General features: G+C 39.7%; 1 protein-coding gene across 4 annotated transcripts in view; it reads right to left on the reverse strand.

Moving 5' to 3' along the window:
- Positions 1-19,903, reverse strand: part of brwd3 (bromodomain and WD repeat domain containing 3) — a 290,623-nt gene that overhangs the window by 216,307 nt on the left and 54,413 nt on the right. For all 4 annotated transcript variants that reach the window (XM_059977491.1, XM_059977490.1, XM_059977489.1 and 1 more), the window contains exons 11-19: positions 19,699-19,799; positions 18,410-18,450; positions 14,831-14,935; positions 11,366-11,519; positions 10,853-10,987; positions 10,409-10,537; positions 8,954-9,179; positions 4,089-4,268; positions 1,700-1,862 (exon numbers count right to left, since the gene is read on the reverse strand). In XM_059977491.1, the coding sequence (XP_059833474.1) occupies positions 1,700-1,862; positions 4,089-4,268; positions 8,954-9,179; positions 10,409-10,537; positions 10,853-10,987; positions 11,366-11,519; positions 14,831-14,935; positions 18,410-18,450; positions 19,699-19,799 (1,234 nt within the window). The remainder of the gene's footprint in view (positions 1-1,699; positions 1,863-4,088; positions 4,269-8,953; positions 9,180-10,408; positions 10,538-10,852; positions 10,988-11,365; positions 11,520-14,830; positions 14,936-18,409; positions 18,451-19,698; positions 19,800-19,903) is intronic.

Consider the following 19,903-nt stretch of genomic DNA (forward strand, 5'->3'; position numbering starts at 1 on the left):
CAACGCAAGGGAAGAGATTGCTGAACCTCTGGCTAGGATCTTTATGTCCTCATTGTCCACGGGAATGGCACCGAAGGATTGGAGGGAGGCTAATGTTGTCCCCTTGTTCAAAAAAATAGGAATAGTCCGGGTAATTGTAGACCAGTGAGCCTTACATCTGTGGTGGGAAAGCTGTTGGAAAAGATTCTTAGAGATAGGAACGATGGGCATTTAGAGCATCATGGTCTGATCAAGGACAGTCAGCACGGCTTTGTGAAGGGCAGATCATGTCTAACAAGCCTGATAGAGTTCTTTGAGGAGGTGACCAGGCATATAGATGAGGGTAGTGCAGTGGATGTGATCTACATGGATTTTAGGAAAACATTTGACAAGATTCCACATGGTAAGCTTATTCAGAAAGTCAGAAGGCATGAGATCCAGGGAGATTTGGCCAGGTGGACTCAGAACTGGCTTGCCTGCAGAGGGTTGTGGTGGATGGAGTACATTCGAATTTTAGGGTTGTGACTAGTGGTGTCCCACAAGGGACCTCTACTTTTCGTGAATTTTATTAACGACCTGGATGTGGGAATAGAACAATGGGTTGGCAAGTTTGTAGACGACACAAAGGTTGGTGGTGTTGTGGATAGTATAGAGAATTGTCGAAGATTGCACAGAGACATTGATAGGATGCAGAAGTGGGCTGAGAAGTGGCAGATGGAGTTCATCCTGGAAAAGTGTGAGGTGTTACACTTTGGAAGGACAAACTCCAAGGCAAAGTACAAGTAAATGGCAGGATACTTGGTAGTGTGGAAGAGCAGAGGGATCTGGGAGTACATGTCCACAGATCCCTGAAAGTTGCCTCACAGGTAGATAGCTTATGAGGTGTTAGCTTTCATAAGTCGAGGGACAGAGTTTAAGAGTCGCGAGGTAATGATGCAGCTCTATAAAACTCTGGTTAGGCCACACTTGGAGTACCGTGTCCAGTTCTGGTTGCCTCACTATAGGAAGGATGTGGAAGCATTGGAAAGGGTACAGAGGAGATTTACCAGGATGCTGCTCACTGGAAAGTTGGACAGTATGCATTATGATCAGAGACTAAAGGAGCTAGGACCTTACTCTTTGGAGCGGAGGAGGATGAGAGGAGACATGATAGAGGTGTACAAGATATTAAGAGGAATAGATAGAATGGACAGCCAGCACTTCTTCCCCACTGCTCAATACAAGAGGACATGGCTTTAAGGTGGGGGGGGGGGGGGAGTTCAAGGGGGATATTAGAGGAAGGGTTTTTACTCAGAGAGTGGTTGGTGCATGGAATGCACTGCCTGTGTCTGTGTTGGAGGCAGATACACTAGTGAAATTTAGGAGACTACTAGACAGGTATATGGAGGAATTTAAGGTGGGGGGTTATATGGGAGGCAGTGTTTATAGGTCAGCACAACATAATGGGCCGAAGGGCCTGTACTGTGCTGTACTGTTCTATGTTGTAAACCGCTGAAGTGGCCTCCCACTGTGAACAACTGCCTGCGATCACTGTACTTGGAAAACTCATTTCATTCTCTGTAGTATTTCTGTTTATTTCTTTCTCACCACAGAATTTTATAAGAGTGATTTTTTATTCCTTTTTTCTGGCAGTGATCAATGAATTCTGTTAAGGATGAATTTTAATCATTCAAAATGTCGTAACACCAGTTTGCATTGACCTGTGGAAAAGTATTAGTACCTGCTAATTCCAGCTGAAAGCTCCATAACTACAACCCTCCTGCTCCATGCCATCAGGTCTCTCTCTGTAGCGATTTGACTTCTGGGAGCGTTATTATGCATTTGTCGCACACCTTCAATTTGACCATGCCGTCGAAGTCCAATATTCGGTGAAGGCAACAAGGCTACAATGCAGAAGAGACCTTTAGTATTTGTAGGAAGTGCATTAAATATGCAGCATGGTTACAGTCTTAAACAAAGCAATTCTAGCTAAATAGCCCATACTTGTTGCGGATTTACAGATCATCTACCTAGCACTGTCATGCAGAGCCTTTTTAAATTTATCATTTTAAATAACAAATCCCAACAAAGAAATGTACAAGAAATTTTTAGAAGTATTCACAAAACAAAAAAAATAAATCAATTCATCAAATTGGGGCACATATCCCAAAACAATCAGCAGGTCAAGCAATGTCTTTCCAGAGAAAAGTAGATTAACATATCACATTGAAGACCCTTCACTAATTCTGTTTCAATTGCCACAGATTCTGCTTAGCCCACTGAATATTTTGTTTTGTATTTGTTTTAGATTTCAAGCATCTGCACACACTGTAGTCAATCATCATCTCATTCTAGCTATGGTCAATGACAGTTGTTTCAAAAAGCACTTGCTTACCAATGTTTATTCTGAGTTTCACCTGTTACCATATTTTCTAAATTCTAATTATGTTTGTGGTTCCTTAAGGTTGTCAACAGCCAGGGGGAGGCTGTGGGGATAAGCTCACAGTACCTATTGAATGATCCCAATGGTGTGTGTTTCAAAAAGCCTCTGACAACCAACATCAGCTCCTGGCTTTCACTTGTGGCGTTGTTACTAAGCCTGGTAGAACCATTTCAATTGACAGAAGACACAAAGGTTGCTTACTGGCACCTTAAAACCAGTCACTTTATGAACAGCAGCCCTGAAGAGTGCCGGTACTCAGCATGATGGGGTGAGATATGTTTCTGCCAACTCGGACTGACTGGCTATTCTGTCAAGAAGTCAAGATCCAGTTACAGAGAGGTGTTGAGACCTAACGAGAACAGTTTATTCACCAGCTTCTAAGGGATGATCACATTAAAAGCTGAGCTGAAGTCAATAAACAGCATCTGACATATGGGACACCATTTTCATTGGTGCAAAAGAGATAGGGAATTAGAAGTCTTACAATAACTGTTAAGACCAGATCTGCACTGAAAGTAGTCCAGAAGTTCATTGAGTTGATTGCTGTGATGAACTGGTTGACTTTTAATGACAAGTTGAGCAGAGAGGGTTTAAATTTATTAAAGAGAATGAGGTGATTTCATTGCAACATCCTAGAACCATGACACAGTATCAGAAAAGCCCAGTCTGCTTCAGACAAAAGATCAAGTGTTTCTTCTCTCAGAGTAAGAAATCTTTTCAAATATTGCCTAAGAAAGCTGGAGACGAAGACATCAAATATATTAAAGTCAGAGAGAGATTTTTGGTCTACAAGGGTGTCAAGGATTATGAGGAACAGACAGCAAAATAGAACTGAGGTCATGATCAGCTCAGTTAGGTTTGAGGGGCCTCATAGGTGAACCTAATCCTACAGTTAATGCAGAATGTATGCACGAACTTAACACTCCACCTACTACGGCTACCCACCATTGGGTGGGTCATGTCAAATTATCCAAATATCCCTTACATATTCAAAGGCCTAGATTGAGAAGATGTGAAGAGGATGTTTCCACTAGTGGGGGAGTCTAAGAACAGAAGGCACAGCCTCAGAATAGAAGAGTGTTCCTTTAGAATAGAAATGAAGAGAAATTTCTTTAACCACTGGATGGTGAACCAATGGAATTCATTACCACAGACAGCTGAGGGTATATTTACACTGAAGGATGGCAGGTTCCTAATCTGTAAGGGTATCTCAGGAAGAAAGCAGACGAACAGGATTGAGAGAGATGATAAATCAGCCATGATAGAATGACAGAGCACACCCGACTGGACTGAATAGCCCAATTCTGTTCTTGTACCTTAAGGTTTACAAAATTATTGTCACAATGCTTCAATGTAAAACAAATGTTTTTTTAAGAAAGCAGCTGCCATGAAATAAAAGAGAGGTGAGAGTGGATATAGAGAACTACTAGAAAATGAGACTGGAGAAATGGGGAACAAGGAGATGGCAGATGCAAAATGGTGTCAGTATATTAAATTGTGAGATTATTTTCAGGATTCAATATGCTGCAGTACATTAAAACTCGCGAATTTGTTTGCTTCGCAATATATTGCTTTTTCATAAAGGAATCCTACATGTATGTTAAACAAGTTCAATGTTACAAAGCATCAGCTTTCAATTAATGAGAATATTATGAGCCTGCTCATTTTCATATATACTGTTACCCACCACTATCTAGTGAATTCGATCTACTGTAAAGACCATCTGGTACAGATATTCCTTCACTTCGTTGTCTCACATCATTTTCTCGTTGGAGGTCTCTGATATCGTCATCTAGAACACTGGTTTCCTGATCATACTGATCATCTGTCTGTTGACTAATAATCTGTTCCACTACTTCGCCATTACCTGAAAGAGAACCACAAACCTTATCACTTACATTCACATTTCAGATACAAGTAAACATTTTTTTTCTTCAAATATTAGGTTACAAAAGAATACGCAAGGTAATAGTTTACTAAAGATATGATAAAACTCATGGATCCTGGTACAAGAGAGGAGTTGCCCAAAGTAAATTGGAAGGAGATGCTGACATGGATGACAGCAGAGCAGCAATTGCATGAGGATCTGTGAAAAATGAGGAAGGAGCAGAACATATTTATTCCAAAAATAAAGAAATACTTAAATAGCAAAATACTACAACCATGGCTGACAAGGGAAGTCAAAGCTAATGTAAAAGCAAAAGAGAGGGCATGCAACAAAGTAAAAATTAGTGGGAAGACAGAGAATTGGGAACCCTACAGCGAGTAACTAAAAGAATCATTAGAAGGGAAGAGATGAAATATGAGAGCAAACTAGCAAACTATATCAAAGTGGATAGTGAAAGCTTTTTCAAGTTACAAGAGATGAGAGTGTATATAGGACCGCTAGAAAATGAAGCTGGGGAAATAATAATGGGGGAACAAGGAAATGACTGATGAACAATGTAAGTATTTTGCATCTCTCTTCACTGTGCTAGACACGAGTGGTGTACCAGATGCTGCAGCGTGTGATGGAAGAGAAGTGAGTGCAGTTACTATTACAAGGGAGAAGGTGCTCAAAAAGCTGAAAGACCTAAGGGTACTAAGTCACCCGGACCAGATGAACTACACCCTAGGGTTCTGAAAGAGGTTAACAGTTGATTGAGGAGGCATTAGCAAAATTCTTTTGACTTTGGCATGGTGCCAGAGGACTGGAACATTGCAAATGTCACTCCACTCTTTAAGAAAGGTGGGAGGAAGGGAAAGGAAATTATTGACAGTTAGCCTGACCTTGGCAGCTTGGAAGACATTGGTATGAGGTCACACAATACTTAGTGATACAGGAGAAGTAAAGACAAAGTCAGCATGGTTTCCTTAAGGGAAAATCTTGCCTGACAAACCTGTTAGAATTCTTTGAGGAGATTACAAGTAGGATAGATAAAGGGGATGCAATGGATGTTGTACATTTGGATTTTCAAAAGGCCTTAGACAAGGTCCACACATGAGGCTGCTTAGCAAGTTAAGAGCTCATGGTATTACAGGAAAATAACTAACATGCTTAGAGCAAATGGCTGACTGGTAGGAGGCAGTGAGTGAGAATAAAAGGAACTTTGTCTGGTTGGCTACCAGTGACTAGTGGTGCTTCGCAGAGGTCAGTGTTGGGACTGCCTCTTCTTATGTTGTATATCAATGACTTAGATGATGGCATAGATGGCTTTGTTGCCAAGTTTGCAGATGATACGAAGATTGGTGGAGGGCGGGTAGCATTGAGGAAACAGGCTGCAGAGACAGATTCGGAGAATGGGCAAGAAAGTGACAAAAGAAATACAATTTTGGAAAATAAACAGTCAAGCACTTTGGTAGTAGAAATAAATGTGCAGACAATTCCCTAAACAGAGAGAAAATCCAAAAATCTGATATGCAAAGCGACTTGGGAGTCCTTGTGCAGAACACTCTAAAGATTAACTTGCAGGTTGAGTCGGTGGTGAGGAAGGCAAATGCAATGTTAGCATTCATTTCAAGAAGTCTTGAATACAAGAGCATGGAAGTGATGCTGAGGCTTTATAATGCACTGGTGAGGCCTCAGCTTGAGTACTGTGAACAGTTTTGGGCTCTGCATCTAAGAGAAGATGTGCTGGCATTGGAGTGGGTCCACAGGTGGTTCACAAGGATGATTCTGGGAATCATATGAGGAATGTTTGATGGCTCCTGGTCCGTACTCACCGGAATTTAGAAGGATGGGGGGTGGGGGGAATCTCACTGAAACCTTTCTAATGTTGAAAGGCCCAGAGTAGATGTGGAAAGAATATTCCCATGGTGGAGAGTCTAGGACAAGAGGACACAGCCTCAGGATAGAGGGGTGTCCATTTAAAACAGATATATGGAGAAATTTTATTTAGCATGAGGGTGGTAAATTTGTGGAATTTGTTACCACAGGCAGCTGTGGAGGCCTATTTAAGGCAGAGATTGTTAGGTTCTTGATTGGACATAGCATCAAAGGTTACAGAGAGAAGGCTAAGGAATGAGGTTAAGGAGGGGGACAAAAAAGGATCAGCCTACATTGAATGGCAGAACAGAGTCAATGGGCCAAATGGCCTAATTCTGATCCTATGTCTTACGGTCTTAAAAACCACTCTGGAACTGAAAAAGGATTAATGAGATTTTAGATATATTCAGCGATGTCAGTATTTTTAGCAAAGTCAAAAGCACATCTTGTATGTAGCCTTCTGACTCGGGCTACTAACTGGTTAGGTGCTAGGAGTGAGAATAGAAGAAACATTTTTAAAAAGCAATGAGTAGCCTGAAGTTCGCCATATTTGCTAATAACTCAATTGTTTAAACAAAATGTTTGTAAGATGACATTTAGTTGCAAAGCTCAACAATGCAGATGGAACAGGAAGTTACAATATGAACTGACTGTCATTGAGATTGCAAAATTATGGCCACAGAGGAAATGGGGGCAATGTTTTATTTATGTGAGAAGAGTACAAGTCATGTCCTTTGAATGCAAGAAGATAAAGTGAAATATTTAATAAAACTAGAAAATAGAAGACCACAGAGTAGCAAGTAGGTTTGGAAATCTAAGTTCATATAACAATAAAATCGGGTATACATAAATCGTTTACTTTATCTCATCATCTTAGTCAGACACAATCAATTTTTGTCAACATATGTCACAAATTTTTTACTGGAAAGATTCCTGCATGGATTCACTGAGCTTCCTCTTGAGTTTAAAGACAAACTGAAAAACTTAGCGCATATTCACTGAGCATAGAAGTCTGATGGGTAACCTGACCCAAACATTTAAAATATTGAAAAGGTACCAGTAAACTATTTTATGAGAATGTTCAACCACCCCAGAGAAAATTTAATTTTATCACACAGAATATCATACAAATTTACAATTTTTCAATAAATTGTATATTACAATAATTGGAGCTCTCACAAATTAAATTGGTAACTATTGTTGTTAAGGACTTGAATCAAAAGTGGAAAAGTAGAGTTGGTGTGTAGACCAGCCATAAATTGACTGAATAGCCAAACAGGCCATTCCAATTGCCCAACTCTTATTCTTAATAATACCATGTTAATGTTAAAATAAATCGGTTTTCAATTTTTTTTATCCATTTTGCTTCTAAGAAGAAAGTGCCTGCAAAACATAAAATTTGCAATGGAGAAGAGGTACAAAGACAGAAGGTATTTTTTCAAGATGGCAGTCCATCAAGATTATGGCTCAGATTTGTTTGTATTTTTTAAAGTTTGTTGAGATGGTTTGCGGGATAGAGAGGTGAATTAGAGATCAGATTAGGGCTTATAGACAAGGATGTGGAGGACTTTTAGGTCAGGCCTCCGCCCCACGGTTTGATGGCTAGTGACATGGATGAGTGACAAAGTCTAAGCCTCCACTCTGAGCTCAAAGAACGTGCGAACAAGAGGCCTAAGTGACAGTCAGTTAATATGTCCAGAGGTCAAGGCTGGAGGTCATCTGGAGTTTGGGTACCGTCATCGACTAGTCTGGAGATCGATATTAAAGATACCAAAGGTTGATCAGAAATCTGGAAGCCAAAGCCCAGTGGCTGAAGCCTGGAGAATGGAGTTGAAAGACTGTCTATTTGTGTGTGGATGGTGGGAAGGAAAAGGCTTTTTTTTTGCTGCTGTTGCACTCTGTGTCGCTCTGCTGAGCACTGTGGGTAGGTTACATCTGGGAACACTCACAGGTTGTCCCCCCCCATAGGTTGTGTTGGTTGTTAAAGCAAGCAACACATTTCACTGTATGTTTAAATGTACAGTACAGTGCCAACCAAAGTCTTAGGCACATGGAAAAAAATTTCTGTAAAACAATGTGTTTTCAAAAATAATGAAAAGTTTCTAAATAGAAAAAAAATTACTAAGAAGAGCACCAAACAGTAAAAAAAAATCGAATCAATATTTCTTGTAACCACCCTTCGCCTTTAAAACTGCATCAATTCTCTTAGGTACACTGGCATGCAATGTTAATAAGAAAATCAGCTGGTAGGTTGTTCCAAGCATCTTGGAGAATTTGCTACAGTTCTTCTGCAGACTTTGGCTGTCTTGCTTACTTCTGTCTCTCCAGATAATCCCAGACAGTCTCGGTGATGTTGAGATCAGAGCTCTGTGGAGGACATACCATCTGAAACCATATAAAAAATCTTGGGTGCCTTAAGATTTTTGCACAGAACTGTATATGTGAATCAGGAAGTGTAAAAGTCACTTCTTGCTCCTGAGTGTATGACTTTACCATAACTCATCCCAAATGACGCTGGATCTCAGCTGACCGCAATAATCTCAAATCCCTCGCAGAGTCTTACATTACAACAACATACTCTAGGAAGAGAAACTATACCACTCATTTAAATGCTAATTTAGAGGGAAAGGGGATACCTCACTTATGAATATATCTAGTATTTACAAATATTAACAATATCATTTCTAAGATTGAGAAAATATATCAAGCACAAGTAGGGAACTATTTTAGTTAGCAAAGGATGCTTAAAACTATCAGAAACATGTTTTTCCTAAAAAGTAATCAGATGGCCCAAAATCTATGCTCACCATTTGCTATGTACCCCAACTGTGGAACCAGCTGTTCATCCATGCAATGTTCCCGACCAGGCACCAGCCGCTGATATTGTGTCGGGTGGGGGTTTCCATCCACATCAACCAGAAATGGGGGAGGCATGAGATGAGGTGCCTGCTGTGTCTGCTCATCCAGTACATAATTATTGGAATCTCGGATAAGAGGACGGTAATCAGTGTGAAAAAACATTTGGTCTGGAACCTATTGCAAGGAAAAACATTTACATTTGAATTTAACAATTAGGAACATAAACAGCAATTCGCAAATTAAGCTTTTGTTTTTTTACTGAAAAAGATTACAGACACAACAGTGTGCAGTTTTATTCTACCCTTTCCTTTTCTGCTTTCCGTCTTCCCTTCCTGAAAGCACTGCTGTGTTACAGGATAATAGGTTCAAGGGATAGTCACATTGCTGCACCCTAGAGACAAGACCCTTATGAGCAAAGCAGGCCTTCTCATCTACAATCTGTAAGTAGTGAAAGCTGATCATGCCCTCACTTCATACATTTCCAATTGTGATTGCAAATGAATTGTGATTAAAAACAAAATTCCTGATTCCCTATACATTTCACAGATTGAGATCATGTATTTAGCTCCCAGGTTATCTCCATTTCAAATCATTTAACAATAGAGCTTCACAGCTTCCTTACCTAAATGATACCAATATTTAGTATTATCCATTAAGACCTGAAGAGAACCATGCTCTACTATTTGAAGATGTTTACACTATTGTGTAAAATCAGTATAGAAGAGTTTTCTCCCAGTATCATTCATTTAAAATAGATGGCTTGTTTCTCAAAGTGAATGCATGTCAATGCTTCCAAATTTTACCATGCCAATTAAGTTTACACCTGAACTACAAAAAAAATTCTGACTTATATATGCAATTTGATGTTCCTCACCACACTAAATCTAATAACATTAACTTTTAAACTATTATTATAAATTGTATTCTTCCATTTCTAGAGCACCATTTAGTTTTTCAATCTGGTCCACAACGTGCAGAACATTTAACTGAGCAGAATTAGGCTTGCTTCCCATCCAAAAAGCTATAAAGGCTAAGAAAGATAAAGCCATTCAGCAAAAAGAATTCAACATTTACACTAGGCAAAAGTTTCAGACTTTAAAAGGCAGGGTAGGACAGAGATAAAATGAAGAGAGACATACAGGGCAAAGATATAATAATTATAATAATAATGTACTTTATCAGATAATACTTCCAACATTTCTTTTACTAGTTTACAGTTAAAATTGTGATAAATATAGAAATACTTGTAACAGTGCAGCAGGCTCATTATTGAAATGTCAGTATTTATGTCCGCTACATACGAGCTGAACAATAAATATATTGTGGACAAAGTAATTTCAGAGCAGCCAAGCGATGACTATTCTCAAAATCATGGCATTTTCAGATGCAAACACTTAACCTACCTTTTCATATAGCTTACTGCAGCCAAATCCAAAGATCAGTACATGTCCATGAGAGTCTGTGCATGCAAAATGCTGTCCATCTGCAGAGAATTTACAATCAAACACAGCACCATGACCCTGACCTTCAATCTGCAGAAAATAAATAAAATCTCTTTTGGTTACGTTGATGGATTGAATAATGCTTTGCATTTAAAGTATCCACTTTTAGTAAACAATCCCAGATCTATTTAAATTAGCAGTATTGTGCAAATTAGACAAAATGAAACATAATAAGATTGTGGGGGAAAAAAGCAATAAATATTAAAATAAAGGTTCCTTTATGTGGGTGTTAAAAGGGAGACTGGTTTTTCAACAGGAATTTGACAAGATTTGCTTTCATGAATTTTTATTGCATAGAATAGCACAATTGAAGAAATGTGGAACATGCTTCACCCATGTACTCACCATGTTAAAAAAGTTCCGGAGTTTGGTACCTTTTGAAAGGTCCCAGATGAATATATTGCCATCATGCCCTGCAGACAACATAATCCTGGAGTCAAATGGATGTGCCTCTAGTACGAAAACTTCATCATCATGACCCTGTAGAAAAATCAGTTTCATAAACATTATTACTCATATACATCAGTTGATTTACATTTACTTACAACCAAAACAAGCTTTAACAGATACTAATCACCAACGTAAACTAGATTATTCAGCTTTATATTTAAGGACAAATTGGATGGATACTTTATGGATTCCAAAGGAAATTACAGTATCACAATAGCATTACAACTGCACAAATATTAGAAGTTTCATTTTACTGTATTCCATTTTGGACTCAAATATCTGGTGCAAAGGTCAGCACTGGATAGAGTACACCACAGCAGAACTAGTAAAAGCTTCAGCCACTCTACTGCAAAAGCTTAGAACAAGCCTAACTGATAATCAATTCAATCACAGATCAGCATTACCTACCGAGAGAATATGAAGTAGCTGGCCAGTATAAGAGTTCCACACTTTCAAGTGAAAATTATTCACTGCTGTGATTACTGTGCTATCACAACGATCCCAGGCTACCATGGTTACCTTCAACTTACTGACTTTGTCTTCTGTGGGAACCAAATTGCTCCTGTGAATAAAACAATGATTAAAGGTGCAAATCCTCATACTTTTCCTTCATGCACATTTCTTCTCAACAAATGGCAAAAATCTGATGGATTTGTATTTAAAATTTACACTACAAAATTGACCCAATGTTCCAATCAATGAATACAAATCCATGTAAAAAATCTTCAAATTTGATACTTAGAACTGAGAAATCAATATTACCTACAATTGACTATGTTTAAAGCTTCATAAATGAACACACCTTCTAGATAAAATTGTTTTAACATAGACACAGAGAAAATAACAGGGTGACTTTAACTTCCCTAATATTGATTGGCACCTCATTAGTTCCAATGGATTAGACAGGGCAGAGTTTGTTAAGTGTGTCCAGGACAGATTCCTGTCACAGTATGTTGACAGGCTGACTAGGGGGAATACCATACTAGATCTACAAAGTTGTAGTATTAGGTAACGAACCAGGTCAGGTCATAGATTTCTCAGAGGGTGAGCATCTGGGGGACAGTGACCACCGATCTCTGGCCTTTAGTATTATCGTGGAAAAGAATAGAATCAAAGAGGACAGGAAAATGTTTAATTGGGGAAGGGCAAATTATGAGGCTATAAGGCTAGAACTTGCAGGTGTGAATTGGGATGATGTTTTTGCAGGGAAATGTACTATGGACATGTGGTCGATGGTTAAGGATCTCTTGCAGGAGGTCAGGGATAAATTTGTCCTGGTGAGGAAGATAAAGAATGGTAGGGTGAAGGAATCATGGGTGACAAGAGAGGTGCAGAATCTAGTCAGGTGGAAGAAGGGAGCATACATGAGGTTTAGGAAGCAAGGATCAGATGGATCTATTGAGGAATATAGGGCAGCAAGAAAGGAGCTTAAGAAAGGGCTGAGGAGAGCAAGAAGAGGTCACGAGAAGGACTTGGCAAGTAGAGTAAAGGAAAACCAATTCTTCAATTATGTGAAGAACAAAAGGTTGACAGGAGTGAAGATATGACCGATTAGAGATAAATGTGGGAAAATGTGCCTGGAGGCTGTGGAAGTGAGCAAGGTCCTCACTTCTCTTTGGTATTCACCAATGAGAGGGAACTTGATGACGGTGAGGACAATATGAGTAAGGTTGATGGTCTGAAGCATGTTGATATTAGTAGAAAGGAGGTGTTGGAGTTGTTAAAATACATTAGGACGGATAAGTTCCTGGATCCTGATTCCCCAGGCTGTTCCACAAGACAAGGGAAGTGATTGCTGAGTCTCTGGTTAGGATTTTTATGTCCTCGTTGTCCAGAAGATTGCAGGGAGGCGAACGCTGACCCCTTGTTCAAAAAAAAAGTAATAGGGGTAGTCCGGGTAATTATAGACAAGTGAGCCTTATGTCTGTGATGGGGAAGCGATTGGAAAAGATTCTTAGAGATAGGATCGATGGGCATTCAGGGAATCATGGTCTGATCAGGAACAGTCAGCATGACTTTGTGAGGGGCAGATCGTGTCTAACAAGCCTGATAGAGTTCTTTGAAGAGGTATCCAGGCATATAGATGAGGGTAGTGCAGTGGATATATTCTACATGGATTTTAGTAAGATGTTCAATAAGGTTCCACATGGTAGGCTTATTCAGAAAGTCAGAAGGCATGGGATCCAGGGAGGTTTGGCCAGTTGGATTCAGAACTGGCTTGCCTGCAAAAAGCAGAGGGTCGTGGTGGAGGGAGTACATTCGGATTGGAGGGTTGTGACTAGTGGTGTCCCGCAAGGATCAGTTCTGGGACCTCTACTTTTCATGATTTTTATTAACGACCTGGATGTGGGGGGTAGAAGGGAGGAGTTGGTAAGTTTACAGACGACACAAAGATTGGTGGTGCTGTGGATAGTGTAGAGGATTGCCGAAGATTGCAGAGAGACATTGATAGGATGCAGAAGTGGGCTGAGAAGTGGCAGATGGAGTTCAACCTGGAGAAGTGTGAGGTGGTACACTTTGGAAGGACAAACTCCAAGGCAAAGTACAAAGTAAATGGCAGGATACCTGGTAGTGTGGAGGAGCAGAGGGATCTGGGGATACATATCCAAGAAACCCTGAAAGTTGCCTCACAGGTAGATAGGGTAGTTAAGAAAGCTTATGCGGTGTTAGCTTTCATAAGTCGAGGAACAGAGTTTAAGAGCCACGAGATAATGATGCAACTCTATAAAACTCTGGTTAGGCCACACTTGGTGTACTGCGTCCAGTTCTGGTTGACTCACTATAGGAAGGATGTGGAAGCATTGGAAAGGGTACAGAGGAGATTTACCAGGATGCTGCCTGGTTTAGAGAGTATGCATTATGAACAGAGATTAAGGGAGCCAAGGCTTTACTCTTTGGTGGGGAGCAGGATGAGAGGAGACATGATAGAGGTATACAAGATATTAAAAGGAATAAATAGAGTGGACAGCCAGCGCCTCTTCCCCAGGGCACCACTGCTCAGTACAAGAGGACATGGCTTTAAGGTAAGGGGAGGGAAGTTCAAGGGGGATATTAGAGGAAGGTTTTTTACTCAGAGAATGGTTGGTGCGTGCAATGCACTGCCTGAGTTAGTGGTGGAGGCAGAAACACTAGTGAAATTTAAGAGACTACCAGACAAGTATATGGAGGAATTTAAGGTGGGTGGTTATATGGCAGGCAGGGTTTAAGGGTCGAAGGGCCTGTACCGTGCTGTTCTATTCTGTGTTCTATCACTATCTCCCAAATGCTCTCCCACTGAGTGCATTTCAACAGTTTCTTTCCACCTCACGAGGATGAAAAATCAAGATTGATAAAACACTGATGAAATAAGAACAAATTTACACATATATTGCATTTCCCAAAAATTCAGGCAAAGCTCTCTCACAGTAAATGAACGCTAATACAACAGAAATCTCATGCCCAACAAAACTTTAGTTTTCATAATACTACTCAAAGGACAACCATCAGCCAGAGATGCAATACACTCCCAGGTTTTTCCTCCATATACCTTAATGAGAGTTTTTATGTTCATCTAGAAGATTATACCACTGAGAAGGCAGTACTCTCTCTGTGCAATACATGATCTTCCTAGATATGACAATGTTACAGCTGAGTTAAGACACGGTCCAAAGTTAACTAACATTAAATTTTCCCTTAGTAATTTACCAAATACAGTAACTAAGATCAGTGTTTCAAACCAGTAATTCAGAGACAGGACACTCTGGGAATTTATTGAAGCAATATTTGGACAAATTTACTATGTTTGAAATGCAATTGAGAGAGAATTGACATGTGCACAGGTTGGAAAAACTTATTTATTGGCATAAGACGCTGCAAAATGATGTCAAAACTTACCCTGGTAACTTTGTAAACATATCAAGGACTATATTCTTCCACTCTTGGTGTTGATATTGCCATATTCTAGCTGTTCCATCTCGGCTACCACTAAGAAATCTTAAACTAGCCAAAATTGGGTGAAAATGAAGAGAGAGAATTGTTTAAGTAAATTTGAAACCACTAAAGTGCTGTGAATAACATCATATTGACAAAAATATAAGTAATATTGCAAAATGTCCCAATGGTATCTAATAGAAACATTATCAAATACAATCCAAGCCACAGAAGGGAATATTATGACCAAAGATCTGGCCAAAGAGATAAATTACAAGGGGCATCTTAATTATGGAAAGAGGGGGAAAAGCAGTGTTTTGTGGACAATTCCAGAGCACGACCATCAAAGGTGTAAAAATTACATCCAAAAATTAATTTGCCAGGATTGTAGATGTCAGAGGGATGTAGCAAATTACAAAGGTACAGTTAGATTCACAGGAGATAGTGAAGAGCAATGTTCCCTCTAATTTTTAGTCGTCTGTGTACACAAAAATCATATGCTGTGCAAATTTTTCTCCTGTGACAGAAGTATGTGTGCACTGAATGCACACATGGCACAGTTTATGTAGGTTTACAAAATATTTGACATAAAACTGCACAGAATAACAACAAAATAACATACATGATTTAATTCAAACACAAGGAAATCTGCAGATGCTGTAAATTCAAACAACACACACAAAATGCTGGTGGAACACAGCAGGTCAGGCAGCATCTATAGGGAGAAGCACTGTTGATGTTTCAGGCAGAGACCCTTCGTCAGGACTAACTGAAAGGAAAGATACTAAGAGATTTGAAAGTAGGAGGGGGAGGGGGAAATGCAAATTGATAGAAGACCGGAGGGGGTGGGATGAAGCTATGAGCTGGAAAGGTGATTGGCAAAAGTGATACAGAGCTAGAGAACGGAAAGGATCATGGGAGTCGCGTAGGGAGCGATCCCTGCGGAAAGCAGAAAGGTGGTGGGGGAGGGAAAGATGTGCTTGGTAGTGGGATCCCGTTGGAGGTGGCGGAAGTTACGGAGAATTATACGTTGGACCTGGAGGCTGGAGGTAGGTGAGGACAAAGGGAACCCTATCCTGAGTGGGGTGGTGGGCAGATGGGGTGAGGGCAGATGTGTGGGAAATGGGAGAGATGCATTTGAGAGCAGAGTTGACAGTGGAAGAAGGGAAGCCCCTTTGTTTAAAAAAGGAAGACATCTCCTTTGTCCTGGAATGAAAAGCCTCGTCCTGAGAGCAGATGCAGTTGAGACAGAGGAATTGCAAGAAGGGGATAGCATTTTTGCAAGAGACAGGGTGGGAAGAGGAATAGTCCAGGTAGATGTGAGAGTCTGTAGGCTTATAGTAGATATCAGTAGATAAGCCGTCTCCAGAGATGGAGACAGGAAGATCTACCATCTACCACCTCACCAGCCTCCAGGTCCATCGTATAATTCTCCATAACTTCCGCCACCTCCTACGGGATCCCACTACCAAGCACGTCTTTCCCTCCCCCCCCATATGCTTTCCGCAGGGATCGCTCCCTATGCGACTCCCTTATCCATTCGTCCCCACCATCCCTTCCCATCGATCTCCCTCCTGGCACTTATCCTTGTAAGCAGAACAAGTGCTACATCTACCCTTACACTTCCTCCCTCACCACCATTCAGGGCCCCAGACAGTCCTTCCAGGCGAGGTGACACTTCACCTGTGAGTCAGCCAGTGTGGTATACTGCGTCCAGTGTGGCCCGATTGGTGAGACCCGACGCAGACTGGGAGACCGTTTCGCTGAACACTTACGCTTGGTGCGCCAGAGAAAGCAGGATCTCCCAGTGGCCATACATTTTAATTCCACATCCCATTCTCATTCTGATATGTCTATCCATGTCCTCCTCTACTGTCAAGATAAAGCCACACTCAGATTGGAAGAACAACACCTTATATACCGGCTGGGTAGCCTCCAACCTGATGGCATGAACACTGACTTCTCTAACTTCCGTTAATGCTCCTCCTCCCCTTCTTACCCCATCCCTGACATATTTAGTTGTTTGTTCTCTCACTGCCCATCACCCTGCCTGTTCTCCATCTCCCTCTGGTGCTCCCCCATTCCCCTTTCTTTCTCACTAGGCCTCCGGTCCCATGATCCTTTCCCTTCTCCAGCTCTGTATCACTTTTGTCAATCATTTTTCCAGCTCTTAGCTTCATCCCACCCCCTCCGGTCTTCTCCTATCATTTCCCATTTCCCCCTCCCCCTCCTACTTTCAAATCTCTTAGTATCTTTCCTTTCAGTTAGTCCTGATGAAGGGTCTCGGCCCGAAAAGTCGACAGGGCTGCTCCCTATAGATGCTGCCTGGCCTGCTGTGTTCCCCCAACATTTTGTGTGTGTTGTTTGAATTTCCAGCATCTGCAGATTTCCTCGTGTTTGCTCCAGCCAACTCAACTTCTGTATGCCATTCCAAGAATCAAACAAATGGAACTTATCTGTAATATCTACATCAGAGGTTAAACTGTACATTGTATTGCAGGTGCAAGCTCACAGCTGCCTGTAAATCTGCATTACAACTTCTATTTTGTGCTCCGCATGCCTTGAAATTTATGCCATAAATCCATTTGCATTCTTGGAGGTTAGCCCTTTTTGTTTCAAATACAAGGAGTCCCAGGTCTTTCACAATGGCAATATTTTGTGATACTACTACACTTTAACAGTAACGTAGTGGCTAGTAGAACATAGTTTGGAGGTTAATTATGGCACCATTCTGTAAGGAGTCGCTGTATGTCCAAGGATGTGGAATACAAGGATTTTTCCTGAATGTTTCAGTTGCAGCCCATAGTCCAAAGACATAAAAGGTAGGTTAATTAGTGATTGTAAATTGTTCCATGATTAGGTCAGGGTTAATCTGGGTGGGTGGAGCTTGAAGGGCCAGAAGGCCTACTCCATGCTATATCCCTAAAAGTAAATAAATAAACAAACAACTTGCTCTGTCATTCTTCATATTAAAGTGCATCAACTTACATTTGTCCATATCACACTTCTAGCCTACTTACTCCCTCAGATGTAAAGCTTGTTAATTTCTCATGGTTAAAAACAAGTATGGTAACCTCAGAAATAAGAGATAAGGAGAACTGCAGCATCCAAAGGGCAGCGAATCTCTGCACCTATATCAATCTCTGTCAGTTAATTCATTCAAAACTGAGACTAACATATATGAATGGAATCAATGAATATGGAGTTAATCCAGGAAAGTAGCACAGAGATTAAAGATTAGAAATAAGGAACTGAATGACATGCTTCTGCCTCATCTTGCGTTCTATGTTGAAGAAGGTCATGGAACAGTCAGGGTAGGAGCTCAAGTTGACAGAGTTACAATAAGGATTCTATGTGGGAATACATAATAATTGTAGAGAAATCTGCGAGGAAAGGGTAACAATAAATAAAAAGGACAGGAAGAGCCAATTTAGTACAATATTAGAAGTCTTCTAATACAGGAGGACATTTTATTTCTAATTTCCACAAAATAAGCAACTGTGGCAGAAAGTGCACTCTACTAGGGCTAAGGCATTAACTTACCTGTGGCTACTGTTGCAGAACTGAATAGCGACAACTTTATCCTATATGAGAATGAGAGAACATTAAAAGATTCTGGTCCCTTCCACAATCCAATTCAGCTATACATTATACAGGAACAAAGTTCGACATAAAATTTAATATGAATCAGTCAGCTCTTGTCCAAAATTTGTAGGAAGTGTGCCAATATTCCAAACATTTTAAAAGTCCGCAGTCCTAGTACTTTTAACCAATTACACAAACTTGCATTCATTCCAATATTTGTCAAGTGGCAAAAATCACATATACAATATATACAATATTTAAAGTTCCACAATCATAGGTGAATGCTTAATATTCCGTTTACTTTAATAATACATATTAATCCATTTAAAATAAACTCATGAGCTTTGGTTAAGAGAGAGGAAGAACTACTATAATGTTATAAAAGTACAAGCTCAAAAATGACCAACTGCAAATATTACCAGTTTAAAATCAGAAGTTTCTTTGTTTTAATGCAAGATATATACACCAACTTTAAAAAGAACTAAAAAAAGTTTCAAATTAACTATTTCCAAAACAATTACATCTCATATTTCATCAATCAATTATTCAAGTGGCTAGCATTAATGTACTGCTTTGTATAAATGTATTATTTTATTATTGCAGTTAATATGCACAGATAGAAAAATTTCACTGAACTCAAAAAAATGATTAAACATCAACCGTCCCTACCACAAATTAAAATGAAATCGAGAACTTAATGGAACACTTCTCTAACAATGTGATACCTATAAGTAAAGAAAAACATTCTTGTTCCATTAAGACTGCTTACAAAACATTTGAAGGTACCCATCTCAAGTGGTACTAAAGTTTTTTTTGGGGGAATTAACTTCCAGCCTATGCAGAATACACAAGTCTTAGGTCAAGAAGCACTCTGCTTCAAAGTTAAATAAATTATTTATTCTAGTTTTACAATAAAACTGAATGCTGTATCGTGAAATAAAATGTAAATAGGAAGTAAATCGAGCCTTGGAAGAATCTCATGTAAAAGCAATCATCTTTGTTTACAGCTTCACAAGGAAGCTTACTCACAGGTTAAACAAGCGACATGTTAAACAAGTACATGTTTCAAAATTATATTTGAAAGGAACATATTTGCAAAGTTTATGCAGTTTTTTTTAGTAAAGAAGAAACTATTTTAACAGCAAGACTCCTTCAATCTTGGTAAAGCAAAACTAACTTGACTTACTATATGCAAACTTAACTAACATCTGCAATGCAAATTGTGACATTAATGTTTAGCATCTTACCGTATGTGCTGTCAGCTCAGAAATTTTCTCTGGTGAGCCAGAACCCAAGTAGTAAACCCTAATCACATGATCTGTACTCCCAGTTGCTATAAACATTCCCCCTGTAAAGTAAAATTTAAAATAAATTTAAACAGAGCAATGGTACTTAAAAATGAAGTAGATTCTTATTTAAATTCAACAACGGATGTTGCTGTCAATAATGAGG

This window comes from Hypanus sabinus, chromosome 8, assembly GCF_030144855.1.
Source record: "Hypanus sabinus isolate sHypSab1 chromosome 8, sHypSab1.hap1, whole genome shotgun sequence".
Classification (NCBI taxonomy): domain Eukaryota; kingdom Metazoa; phylum Chordata; class Chondrichthyes; order Myliobatiformes; family Dasyatidae; genus Hypanus; species Hypanus sabinus.